Source organism: Megalopta genalis, unplaced genomic scaffold, assembly GCF_051020955.1.
Source record: "Megalopta genalis isolate 19385.01 unplaced genomic scaffold, iyMegGena1_principal scaffold0095, whole genome shotgun sequence".
NCBI classification, from domain to species: Eukaryota; Metazoa; Arthropoda; class Insecta; order Hymenoptera; family Halictidae; genus Megalopta; species Megalopta genalis.
Window position 1 is genome coordinate 476,638 of NW_027476164.1, and position 13,776 is coordinate 490,413.

General features: G+C 37.5%; 3 protein-coding genes across 5 annotated transcripts; 2 read left to right on the plus strand and 1 right to left on the minus strand.

The window, feature by feature from the left end:
• The first annotated feature begins 879 nt into the window (after window positions 1-879).
• On the plus strand, window positions 880-4,846 carry LOC117228176 (eukaryotic translation initiation factor 3 subunit C). 2 transcript variants are annotated; one of them, XM_076528061.1, is made up of 10 exons: window positions 880-1,037; window positions 1,376-1,482; window positions 1,564-1,696; window positions 1,769-2,053; window positions 2,139-2,236; window positions 2,325-2,452; window positions 2,524-3,301; window positions 3,370-3,585; window positions 3,668-4,484; window positions 4,560-4,846. In XM_076528061.1, exons 1-10 carry the CDS (start codon window positions 989-991, stop codon window positions 4,691-4,693), a joined length of 2,745 nt encoding a protein of 914 aa, XP_076384176.1. In that variant the 5' UTR covers window positions 880-988; the 3' UTR covers window positions 4,694-4,846. The 2 variants fall into 2 exon arrangements, with proteins under 2 accessions (XP_076384176.1, XP_076384177.1); XM_076528062.1 differs by having other exon boundaries at window positions 2,527-3,301.
• Window positions 4,847-5,021: 175 nt separating this feature from the next.
• LOC143262202 (uncharacterized) lies at window positions 5,022-7,148 on the plus strand. Its single transcript, XM_076528069.1, has 3 exons — window positions 5,022-6,614; window positions 6,688-6,768; window positions 6,844-7,148. The coding sequence occupies exons 1-3, from the start codon at window positions 6,405-6,407 to the stop codon at window positions 6,934-6,936; spliced, it is 384 nt and encodes a 127-aa protein (XP_076384184.1). The 5' UTR covers window positions 5,022-6,404; the 3' UTR covers window positions 6,937-7,148.
• LOC143262200 (eukaryotic translation initiation factor 3 subunit C-like) lies at window positions 7,056-11,016 on the minus strand. 2 transcript variants are annotated; one of them, XM_076528064.1, is made up of 10 exons: window positions 10,865-11,016; window positions 10,420-10,526; window positions 10,206-10,338; window positions 9,849-10,133; window positions 9,666-9,763; window positions 9,450-9,577; window positions 8,601-9,375; window positions 8,317-8,532; window positions 7,418-8,234; window positions 7,056-7,342 (listed from the first exon to the last, which is right to left on the minus strand). In XM_076528064.1, exons 1-10 carry the CDS (start codon window positions 10,911-10,913, stop codon window positions 7,209-7,211), a joined length of 2,742 nt encoding a protein of 913 aa, XP_076384179.1. In that variant the 5' UTR covers window positions 10,914-11,016; the 3' UTR covers window positions 7,056-7,208. The 2 variants fall into 2 exon arrangements, with proteins under 2 accessions (XP_076384179.1, XP_076384178.1); XM_076528063.1 differs by having other exon boundaries at window positions 8,601-9,378.
• Window positions 11,017-13,776: the final 2,760 nt, after the last annotated feature.

A 13,776-nucleotide genomic window follows, 5' to 3' on the forward strand; every position in this document is an offset into this window, starting at 1 on the left:
TGGCTAATTTTAACGATAGATATGCATTTTCAGGCTCAGTGAATGATAAATTACTATTTTAAAGGAGAGCTGAAGAAGATGTAGATGGAAGATTCCATAAAGAAGATGGAGTTTCAACAGGTGAAGATTTTGATACAGAGAAATCTCCATCTATATGAACTGATTGCAACTTCTTATCTACAGAAGACTTTTGTGATGAATAACTTTCAGATAAGCATATTTCCAATGTCGTTATTATGTCTTCTACTTCAAAACCTTTATCACTAGTCAGGTTCATCTTACGTTTTCGTTTTAGTTTCTTTAACAAATTGGCACGCAACATTTTAAACTTTATATACTTAGTTCAGTTGACTAATTAAGCGAATAATGTTACTAACAATTACGTAATAGTAATACGAATCTCGATGATGGTAATGACCTCAATCGAAACTCAAATTGTATTAAAATATATTTAATATTCAGTACGTCTGTCTGGAAAGAGCTCCGAACAACAAAATGCAACGATTTTTAATCGCACGTTGCTAACATTAACATTTGTATTTTGTTTCTACATAGCGCTTTATCACATAGTTTTGAATATTGTTAATTTCATAATAAACAAAATGAAGTAGTTACATGAAGTTATTCTAATTTGAAATTCCCTCCAAAATAATATTTTGAGATGGCGATTTAATTTATTGCGTTCACATACGCACAAGACGGAAGCCGTAACATTATTAATTGATATTCGTTGGTAAGTAACAATAAAAAGTTGAATCCATATTTATAAGTTGGGAAGAATTTCATTAACATAATTTATAAACTGAATCAAGTTTAATATTGTCGATAAAATAGAAAATTTCAATATCTATCACTGCTGCAAACCTTATGGTACGTGTCACAAGTCACAATTTACATCGCAAGGCAAGTTTTAAACTGTCGCATTGTACGTATATGGACACCAAGAAACGCATTTGATGCGATTGCGATGTGCTGCATTTAAGAACGTATGTGCGCCTTCCTAACCTGCAGTGGTACTGTCATTTCAAGAGGAAAAAGTAATAATAATTTTTTACTCTGCAAATTTTGTATAACAAGTAACACCTACGGCTTTTAGAAAACTTTCATTTTGCATAAAAATGCCTGTTTTTTCGGTCATTATTCATGAAATTACTATGCCACATGTTACCGCATTTACACAATCATTGTTTTAATTATATATACAAGAGTTTTGTAACGTTCGTGTATTTTTGTAAATTGTTATTGGTATCTAACGTGCATGCTGTTTAAGCACGTATTTCAATCATTTATGCCTACAAAAAATCGCACACAAAGAATTCGTATTGCCATTGCAAGGAATAAGTACCTTCTGCATGTAATCCGTATTCTGTTACAGTATTTTTGTACAATATGAGTCGATTTTTCGCAACTGGTTATGATTCTGATACTGATACTGCATCAGAAGAAGAGCAAGTACCTAGGGGACCAACTGCAGCTTTCACAGTATGTGTGAATCACTTTCCAGGTTGAGATTTTAATTCAGTTTTTAAATACTTATTGCGCTTGTGTTTATTCGTCATACAGTTCAGTGATGAAGAAGAAGAGACAAAACGGGTTGTTCGTTCGACAAAGGAGAAGAGATACGAAGAGATTGCAAATCTCATTAAACTAATACGAAACTATAAAAAGATCAAAGACATGAGCAGTATGCTGTCCAGTAAGTGTTTAAGACAATTAACATGCACAATTGAATAAATACAGCAAAAGAACATTTTTTATGCAATTATAGGTTTCGAGGATCTAATGCGTGCCTATCAAAAGGCATTACCTGTAATTACGAAAGAGGAAGCTGGCCAAACACCGCGATTTTATGTCAGATGTTTGGTGGAAATGGAAGATTTCATTAATGAAATATGGGAGGATCGTGAAGGGCGTAAAAATATGTCAAAAAACAATTCGAAGTCTTTAACTTCTTTGCGTCAGAAACTTCGTAAATATAACAAAGACTTTGAAGATGACATAGCCAAGTTCAGAGAGAATCCGGATCAAGACGACGACGAGGAGGAGGATAAACGTAAATATGTAGAATTGAATTATATTGAATTATATATATACGTATATCGTTCTAAAGAGAAATTAATCGATAGCTTACATTTTAGCCGAAGAAGTTGTAGAATCTGAGGAAGAGGATGACAGTGCTGTAGCTTTCAAGAAAGCTGCTTCCGAAGCAAGCGAACCAGACATATCCAAATTCAAAGTTAGTGATACGATAGCTAATATTAGAAGACATTCGAAGTATTTGTTGGGAAGATTTATAATAGTTCACGAATTACATGGTTTTCTAGAAAAGTGCGGCTGATGGTGATGATGGTAGCGAAAGTGAATCTGATTGGGGCAGCTCCTCGGATAGTGAAAGCACGAGTAGCGAAGACGAGGGCCAATATCAAAATATTCGCGAGCGATTCATTAAAAAGTATCTCTAAGCACGATCAATAGCTATTAATATATTCGATAGAATTGATACAAGCTCCTATTTGTTTCAAGTAGAGCGGCTGATAAGGAGGAGGAAGAAGACAAAGCGAAGCGGAAAGAACAGCGAAAGGAGCGTAAAGACAAGGAAAGGAAAAAGAGGAAGGACGAGGACGATGGTGAAGGCGAATGGGAGACTGTGAAGGGGGGTGTAGCCATCGCATCCGAGAAGCCGAAAATGTTCGCTAAAGATGCTGAGATCAACGTGGCTGCTGTTTTGAAGAAGCTGTCTGAAATCATTGCTGCTCGTGGTAAAAAGCGCACAGACAGACGGGAACAGATAGAGCTGTTGCACGAGTTGCAATCGATAGCTGATGCTCATAATCTTGGGCCAGCTGTGGCGGTGAAGATCAAGTTCTCTATAGTATCCTCTATCTTCGATTACAATCCGAAGGTATCGGACGCGATGAAGCCTGAGCACTGGACCAAGATCCTGGAACGTATAACAGAGATGCTGGACATGCTGCTGAGTACCAAAGACATGATAATCGCCGAGAACGTATCTGAGGATGCGGAAGAGTTTGAGGTCGCTCCGTATAAAATACATGGGTGTGTGTTGACATTAGTAGAACGTTTAGACGAAGAGTTCACGAAACTGTTAAAGGAGTGCGATCCGCACAGTAACGAGTACGTAGAACGATTGAAAGATGAGAAACAAGTGTCGACGATAATTGACAAGGTTCAAGAGTACTTGGAAAGGCAAAGAACCGCGTCCGAACTCTGTCGCGTATATCTACGTAAAATCGAGCATTTGTATTACAAGTTTGATCCGAATGTTCTTAAACAGAGAGAGGTGAGCACATTGCTATTGAAAGTGCACATGCATGTAGAAAATACTTAATTATTCATGCCTCTTTTCAGGGAGAACTCGGTTCAGACGTTACAACGTCCGTCCAAGTAATGGAGAAGCTTTGTAAATATGTTTATGCTCGTGATGGAACGGACAGGCTCAGGACTCGTGCGATCCTTTCTCATATTTATCATCACGCTCTTCACGATAACTGGTTTCAAGCGCGCGACCTAATATTAATGTCTCATTTACAAGAAACCATTCAGCATTCTGATCCAGCTACACAGGTGTGTTCTCTATAACTATACTATAATTCGTCGGGTATAATTCTGTACTCCTGGATAGAGCTAAATTGTAGTTCGTTTGTAGATTTTGTACAATAGAATTATAGCTCACCTGGGCTTGTGCGCGTTCCGTCACGCGAATATTAAAGATGCACACAATTGTCTGGTCGATTTGATGGTAACAGGAAAGGTGAAGGAACTTCTGGCGCAAGGTCTTCTTCCTCAAAGACAGCACGAGCGTAGCAAGGAGCAAGAGAAGATCGAGAAACAGAGACAAATGCCGTTCCATATGCACATCAATTTAGAACTTTTGGAATGCGTTTATCTGGTCTCTGCAATGCTCATTGAAATCCCATACATGGCTGCTCATGAGTTCGATGCGAGAAGGAGAATGATTTCGAAGACATTCTATCAACAGTTGAGATCCAGCGAACGTCAGTCGTTGGTTGGTCCTCCGGAATCGATGAGGGAGCACGTTGTGGCCGCGGCGAAAGCGATGCGCAACGGAAACTGGTCGGCATGCAATAATTTCATAATCAACGAGAAGATGAACGCCAAAGTTTGGGATCTTTTCTATCAAGCGGATAAAGTTCGGGACATGCTTACAAGATTGATCAAAGAAGAGGCTTTGAGGACGTATTTATTCACCTATTCGCACGTCTATGATTCTATGTCTATGCCAAAACTGGCGGAGATGTTCCAATTGAAACGACCCGTTGTTCATTCTATTATCAGTAAAATGATCATCAACGAGGAGCTTATGGCGTCACTGGATGACCCCACAGAAACCGTTGTTATGCATCGCAGCGAGCCAAGTCGTCTTCAATCTCTAGCGTTGCAGCTCACCGACAAAGTGAACAATTTTGTCGATTCCAATGAACGTATTTTCGAAATGAAACAAGGTGATCGATCGAGTTTTTAAATAGCTAAACATTCGGAATTGCTCACAGGTAATAGTACAATGTTTTTTGTTACAGGGAACTTTTTTTCAAGAGGAAATCAAGGAAATTTCCGCGACAGGCAAAATTACAACCGACAAGGACAGGATTGGGGTCGTCAGAGACGAGATCGCGACAGGGATCGTAATCGCGAAGAGAATCGAAATTATTAAATTAAAAACATTGAATACCGTGTACACACTCATGTAAATAATGTTGAAAATAACAGTATGTAAACTACAGTACATTATTTTATTATCTACTCAATATTTATAACTATCTAAAACTATTCACTTGTAGTACAAGAATAAAATATATCGATTATACAGGGTGTCTCAATTAACTTGACCATTTCAAAGTTGAGAGACCGTGTGTGCGCGAGTGTAGAGAGAGAGAGAGAGAGAGACTCTTTTTCTTTTTATTGTTCGTTAAGTGTTGCTCTTATATCTCCTTTATCTTTTCGAGGATGTTATTACCCGTTATAATACTTCGAATGTAAGAACAAGTCGGATTCTGGAGGATTTGTCTGTGTGTCTGCAAGAGGCAATTTCAGCCTATTACGCAAATTATCACTGTTTTAGAGTGTAATGTACTATATTGTCCGCTTACAACGCAATCCGGTAAAGTAGATAATTTATCAAGATTCCGACGATCGCTTTCCTGATTCACAACAACATTCATTGCTTGGGCCTATGGAAACAATTTGGAACTGTTAGATTTAGCAAAATATTAACTGAACAATCACATGAATTATTATATTAACATTCACGGGAATGTAGTTGTCATTGAACACGTAACTAAGGACATGTGCACATTAAGCACGCAGTTCCGCAGGTAGCAAGAAACCCTGGACGGGCAACCAAAGCGGTGCGTGCTAGCGACCCTGTCATAAAAAATGCTGCCGATGAAGGTGTGCATTGTTCAAAAAGGCAGAAATGGCTTTATTGCCGGAAAGAATATGGCTCGAAAGTGATAAATTTAGAAATAGCAAAGGAAGAAGACTATGGCCTTACGCAATTGAAAGTCCAACGAATGTGACCCTCTGCCGATTGCACGTCATTCGCTGAAGGACTGTCAATTTGTCTCGCTGAGCCGAAGATTTCCCGTTCATAAATGTTTTTTAGGAATAAAAGAAAAGGTCATTCGCCCCGGAGAAAGTTGGTCGGAAGCAGCACGAAAATTTCGTTGAAGAACGGAACAGACGTAACAACGGCAATTGTTACGCAATTTGGAATAGTTTCATTTTGTCAGGCATTGGCACGTAGTCTATGGTTTCTACAGCTTATATTTGGCTCTCCCAAACTCACACTTTCGTTCGGCAAATATAGCGAACAAATGCTAACGTTTATAGATTCTATGAAACAATGTTTAGGTTCCTCGAACACAAAGAATGAAGTTGGAGCTTTAATTTTGATGGCTTATTGCACAAGGTCATGAAAGTAAACGTCGACGTGGAAATCTTGGACAATCCTCGAACAAAATTGGATCCGAACAAAGACCAGATTTACGAAGAAGTAAGAAACAAACTATGCAGCAAAGTTTATCCCATCTTACATGGAATTAGCAATTAGCTGTCTACATTACTGCCTGGCAACTTATTGCGGACACGTTAGGATCAGACTTTCAGATTATCCAAAGAACAGAAATGCCCATAATCGAATACAAAGATAGAAAAGAATGTTTAATCTACATTGAAAGATACATATATCGGTATGCAGTCTATCAACTAGATTGAAATTACTGTTTTTAAAACGATTAATTTATTTTTTTAGATGATCATCCGTTAAGAACTTTACGTTTGCTCTGTTTGTTATCTATCGCGAGCGACGGTGTCACGCAAACCGACCTATAATCCATCCAAAAGCTGCATCTTCACGCTCACGGATGCAAGCGAAATTCCGTTATTTTATAAATTTACTCAGTTTACTCAGATACAGACCGGAGAATCTTTTGCATAAATTACCAAATTGGACCAGCGAATGGAACAACGATGCTCAGAGGATGAAGCTTTTGTTAAGTTATTTTAAACAAATAGAACAGAAATACGTACATGTCCTTAGTTACGTGTTCAATGACAACTACATTCCCGTGAATGTTAATATAATAATTCATGTGATTGTTCAGTTAATATTTTGCTAAATCTAACAGTTCCAAATTGTTTCCATAGGCCCAAGCAATGAATGTTGTTGTGAATCAGGAAAGCGATCGTCGGAATCTTGATAAATTATCTACTTTACCGGATTGCGTTGTAAGCGGACAATATAGTACATTACACTCTAAAACAGTGATAATTTGCGTAATAGGCTGAAATTGCCTCTTGCAGACACACAGACAAATCCTCAAGAATCCGACTTGTTCTTACATTCGAAGTATTATAACGGGTAATAACATCCTCGAAAAGATAAAGGAGATATAAGAGCAACACTTAACGAACAATAAAAAGAAAAAGAGTCTCTCTCTCTCTCTCTCTCTCTCTACACTCGCGCACACACGGTCTCTCAACTTTGAAATGGTCAAGTTAATTGAGACACCCTGTATAATCGATATATTTTATTCTTGTACTACAAGTGAATAGTTTTAGATAGTTATAAATATTGAGTAGATAATAAAATAATGTACTGTAGTTTACATACTGTTATTTTCAACATTATTTACATGAGTGTGTACACGGTATTCAATGTTTTTAATTTAATAATTTCGATTCTCTTCGCGATTACGATCCCTGTCGCGATCTCGTCTCTGACGACCCCAATCCTGTCCTTGTCGGTTGTAATTTTGCCTGTCGCGGAAATTTCCTTGATTTCCTCTTGAAAAAAAGTTCCCTGTAACAAAAAACATTGTACTATTACCTGTGAGCAATTCCGAATGTTTAGCTATTTAAAAACTCGATCGATCACCTTGTTTCATTTCGAAAATACGTTCATTGGAATCGACAAAATTGTTCACTTTGTCGGTGAGCTGCAACGCTAGAGATTGAAGACGACTTGGCTCGCTGCGATGCATAACAACGGTTTCTGTGGGGTCATCCAGTGACGCCATAAGCTCCTCGTTGATGATCATTTTACTGATAATAGAATGAACAACGGGTCGTTTCAATTGGAACATCTCCGCCAGTTTTGGCATAGACATAGAATCATAGACGTGCGAATAGGTGAATAAATACGTCCTCAAAGCCTCTTCTTTGATCAATCTTGTAAGCATGTCCCGAACTTTATCCGCTTGATAGAAAAGATCCCAAACTTTGGCGTTCATCTTCTCGTTGATTATGAAATTATTGCATGCCGACCAGTTTCCGTTGCGCATCGCTTTCGCCGCGGCCACAACGTGCTCCCTCATCGATTCCGGAGGACCAACCAACGACTGACGTTCGCTGGATCTCAACTGTTGATAGAATGTCTTCGAAATCATTCTCCTTCTCGCATCGAACTCATGAGCAGCCATGTATGGGATTTCAATGAGCATTGCAGAGACCAGATAAACGCATTCCAAAAGTTCTAAATTGATGTGCATATGGAACGGCATTTGTCTCTGTTTCTCGATCTTCTCTTGCTCCTTGCTACGCTCGTGCTGTCTTTGAGGAAGAAGACCTTGCGCCAGAAGTTCCTTCACCTTTCCTGTTACCATCAAATCGACCAGACAATTGTGTGCATCTTTAATATTCGCGTGACGGAACGCGCACAAGCCCAGGTGAGCTATAATTCTATTGTACAAAATCTACAAACGAACTACAATTTAGCTCTATCCAGGAGTACAGAATTATACCCGACGAATTATAGTATAGTTATAGAGAACACACCTGTGTAGCTGGATCAGAATGCTGAATGGTTTCTTGTAAATGAGACATTAATATTAGGTCGCGCGCTTGAAACCAGTTATCGTGAAGAGCGTGATGATAAATATGAGAAAGGATCGCACGAGTCCTGAGCCTGTCCGTTCCATCACGAGCATAAACATATTTACAAAGCTTCTCCATTACTTGGACGGACGTTGTAACGTCTGAACCGAGTTCTCCCTGAAAAGAGGCATGAATAATTAAGTATTTTCTACATGCATGTGCACTTTCAATAGCAATGTGCTCACCTCTCTCTGTTTAAGAACATTCGGATCAAACTTGTAATACAAATGCTCGATTTTACGTAGATATACGCGACAGAGTTCGGACGCGGTTCTTTGCCTTTCCAAGTACTCTTGAACCTTGTCAATTATCGTCGACACTTGTTTCTCATCTTTCAATCGTTCTACGTACTCGTTACTGTGCGGATCGCACTCCTTTAACAGTTTCGTGAACTCTTCGTCTAAACGTTCTACTAATGTCAACACACACCCATGTATTTTATACGGAGCGACCTCAAACTCTTCCGCATCCTCAGATACGTTCTCGGCGATTATCATGTCTTTGGTACTCAGCAGCATGTCCAGCATCTCTGTTATACGTTCCAGGATCTTGGTCCAGTGCTCAGGCTTCATCGCGTCCGATACCTTCGGATTGTAATCGAAGATAGAGGATACTATAGAGAACTTGATCTTCACCGCCACAGCTGGCCCAAGATTATGAGCATCAGCTATCGATTGCAACTCGTGCAACAGCTCTATCTGTTCCCGTCTGTCTGTGCGCTTTTTACCACGAGCAGCAATGATTTCAGACAGCTTCTTCAAAACAGCAGCCACGTTGATCTCAGCATCTTTAGCGAACATTTTCGGCTTCTCGGATGCGATGGCTACACCCCCCTTCACAGTCTCCCATTCGCCTTCACCATCGTCCTCGTCCTTCCTCTTTTTCCTTTCCTTGTCTTTACGCTCCTTTCGCTGTTCTTTCCGCTTCGCTTTGTCTTCTTCCTCCTCCTTATCAGCCGCTCTACTTGAAACAAATAGGAGCTTGTATCAATTCTATCGAATATATTAATAGCTATTGATCGTGCTTAGAGATACTTTTTAATGAATCGCTCGCGAATATTTTGATATTGGCCCTCGTCTTCGCTACTCGTGCTTTCACTATCCGAGGAGCTGCCCCAATCAGATTCACTTTCGCTACCATCATCACCATCAGCCGCACTTTTCTAGAAAACCATGTAATTCGTGAACTATTATAAATCTTCCCAACAAATACTTCGAATGTCTTCTAATATTAGCTATCGTATCACTAACTTTGAATTTGGATATGTCTGGTTCGCTTGCTTCGGAAGCAGCTTTCTTGAAAGCTACAGCACTGTCATCCTCTTCCTCAGATTCTACAACTTCTTCGGCTAAAATGTAAGCTATCGATTAATTTCTCTTTAGAACGATATACGTATATATATAATTCAATATAATTCAATTCTACATATTTACGTTTATCCTCCTCCTCGTCGTCGTCTTGATCCGGATTCTCTCTGAACTTGGCTATGTCATCTTCAAAGTCTTTGTTATATTTACGAAGTTTCTGACGCAAAGAAGTTAAAGACTTCGAATTGTTTTTTGACATATTTTTACGCCCTTCACGATCCTCCCATATTTCATTAATGAAATCTTCCATTTCCACCAAACATCTGACATAAAATCGCGGTGTTTGGCCAGTTTCCTCTTTCGTAATTACAGGTAATGCCTTTTGATAGGCACGCATTAGATCCTCGAAACCTATAATTGCATAAAAAATGTTCTTTTGCTGTATTTATTCAATTGTGCATGTTAATTGTCTTAAACACTTACTGGACAGCATACTGCTCATGTCTTTGATCTTTTTATAGTTTCGTATTAGTTTAATGAGATTTGCAATCTCTTCGTATCTCTTCTCCTTTGTCGAACGAACAACCCGTTTTGTCTCTTCTTCTTCATCGCTGAACTGTATGACGAATAAACACAAGCGCAATAAGTATTTAAAAACTGAATTAAAATCTCAACCTGGAAAGTGATTCACACATACTGTGAAAGCTGCAGTTGGTCCCCTAGGTACTTGCTCTTCTTCTGATGCAGTATCAGTATCAGAATCATAACCAGTTGCGAAAAATCGACTCATATTGTACAAAAATACTGTAACAGAATACGGATTACATGCAGAAGGTACTTATTCCTTGCAATGGCAATACGAATTCTTTGTGTGCGATTTTTTGTAGGCATAAATGATTGAAATACGTGCTTAAACAGCATGCACGTTAGATACCAATAACAATTTACAAAAATACACGAACGTTACAAAACTCTTGTATATATAATTAAAACAATGATTGTGTAAATGCGGTAACATGTGGCATAGTAATTTCATGAATAATGACCGAAAAAACAGGCATTTTTATGCAAAATGAAAGTTTTCTAAAAGCCGTAGGTGTTACTTGTTATACAAAATTTGCAGAGTAAAAAATTATTATTACTTTTTCCTCTTGAAATGACAGTACCACTGCAGGTTAGGAAGGCGCACATACGTTCTTAAATGCAGCACATCGCAATTGCATCAAATGCGTTTCTTGGTGTCCATATACGTACAATGCGACAGTTTAAAACTTGCCTTGCGATGTAAATTGTGACTTGTGACACGTACCATAAGGTTTGCAGCAGTGATAGATATTGAAATTTTCTATTTTATCGACAATATTAAACTTGATTCAGTTTATAAATTATGTTAATGAAATTCTTCCCAACTTATAAATATGGATTCAACTTTTTATTGTTACTTACCAACGAATATCAATTAATAATGTTACGGCTTCCGTCTTGTGCGTATGTGAACGCAATAAATTAAATCGCCATCTCAAAATATTATTTTGGAGGGAATTTCAAATTAGAATAACTTCATGTAACTACTTCATTTTGTTTATTATGAAATTAACAATATTCAAAACTATGTGATAAAGCGCTATGTAGAAACAAAATACAAATGTTAATGTTAGCAACGTGCGATTAAAAATCGTTGCATTTTGTTGTTCGGAGCTCTTTCCAGACAGACGTACTGAATATTAAATATATTTTAATACAATTTGAGTTTCGATTGAGGTCATTACCATCATCGAGATTCGTATTACTATTACGTAATTGTTAGTAACATTATTCGCTTAATTAGTCAACTGAACTAAGTATATAAAGTTTAAAATGTTGCGTGCCAATTTGTTAAAGAAACTAAAACGAAAACGTAAGATGAACCTGACTAGTGATAAAGGTTTTGAAGTAGAAGACATAATAACGACATTGGAAATATGCTTATCTGAAAGTTATTCATCACAAAAGTCTTCTGTAGATAAGAAGTTGCAATCAGTTCATATAGATGGAGATTTCTCTGTATCAAAATCTTCACCTGTTGAAACTCCATCTTCTTTATGGAATCTTCCATCTACATCTTCTTCAGCTCTCCTTTAAAATAGTAATTTATCATTCACTGAGCCTGAAAATGCATATCTATCGTTAAAATTAGCCATTGAATTGGTACCGTAGTTTGATGGAAAATAGGAGTAGGATGGTTAATTCCAGAATAAAATCGCTAGATAGAATAAATTTATTAGCTTTAATAAAGAATAAAATAGAAGGATTGCATTGATGAAGGATGCATTGCAATTAATAGAAAATAAGCAAGAACCAAATAGTTTGGAAGACTTATTTAATTTATTAAAAGCATAATGAAAAAATGATAGTTAAACAAACAGATAAGGAAAGAATAGAAATGTATGGTCAACGGTTATATGAAATGCTAAATAAGAATTTAGAAGCAGCTATAGAAAAGTACTATTGTGAAGAATTACCAGGAGGAATTTAGCCTTATTACCTTGAATAAGCTTTTTTCTTTACCAATCATTTCAGTTCAACACGAAATCTTTAATAAAAATTCATGTTGTTTCTTAGTTGATACTGGTTCTCAAGTAAATCTTATAAAAAGAGGTTATTTTTGTAAGGAAATAGAGAGATAAATTCTGAAGTCATCTATTATTTAACAGAAGTAGTTTAAGAGTAGGTCAGTTCAGGAGTAGTTAGTACAAATGAGAAATTGATAATTTTCATTAAAAATGTTGACGTTAGATTCCAAGTAGTAGACGATTCATTTCCCATTAAAACAGCTGGAATACTAGATATGCTTTTGTTCTATCACTACGTTAGAATTACAGCTTCGCACTAAAATCCTAGTTTCTCTTTCAGTAATAAATAAAGAATGTTCAGAAGGTTATGTGGAAAGAGTAGATATTAGGGTATACATTCAGAAAGTACCAGCAAGACAAAAGGCTGGTTATATGTAAATTTCGAGAAATCTCGAGAATTCTCGGACATTCTCTAGCAGTCGCGAGCAGTCTCGAGTAGTCTCGAGCAGCCTAGAGCAGTCTGTACCGATCTCGAGAAACGTCGAGAAGTCTCAAGCAGTCTCGAGCAGTCTCGAGCCGGCTCTAGCAATCTCGAGCAGTCTGTTTTTTTCGGCCGAATTTGAAGCTAAATCGTGTGTTTCATTCAGATCAGAACGTATATCGTGTGTTTGTTCTGGATTTGAAGCTAAATCGGGTATTTCGGCGGAATTTAAAATAAATTGTGTGCGCCGTCTGGATTTGAAGCTAAATCGTGTATATTGCCTGAATTTTAAGGTAAATCGTGTGTTTCGCGTAGATTTTAAGTAAAATTATGTTCGGCTGAATTGGATGTTAGAACGTATTTCGTTTTCATCGAAAGTATGAAAACGGTAAGCATTGAACACAAGAAGCCGATTAACAGGCTACCGGTCCGTAAGTTGTCAAGTTTTCGTAATGCGTGCAAGCGAGCCTCGTAATTAATAATTGCGTGCGTCATTGATTAAGTATTATTAACCCTTACGCTTCGATCGCCGTATGTATCCGACTTGCACATATCCGGCATGCACGATGTGACGTACAGCGACATGCGAGAGCTGGCTACATCGTGATTTAGTTTTCGGGTAGCAGTGCCTCTTGCGACTGATACGTAAATCTTTTGACAAATCGAATAAACCACCCACGATATGAGTCATATTTGTTCTACCTGCATCTTATCATTACTATTAAGTGCCATAAAGGAATAGAAAATCGAGAATACTGCAAACTTGAGGGTAGAGAATTTTAGAGAAGCTTTGAATTGATATGTCTGCCTGGTGTCTAAAAGTATCCTCATTTCTTACAAGTATTATAATTTACTTTTCATTTCAATTAAGTATTCAGTGTATATTATATGTACATTGGCTTTTATTGTATTACTTATATTATGTTTTATTTTATTATTGTATATTATACATCACTATATATTATATATTATTCTTTCACTACTTTTAATTGTTGATGAGACTTTGTACCCATTAGATAAA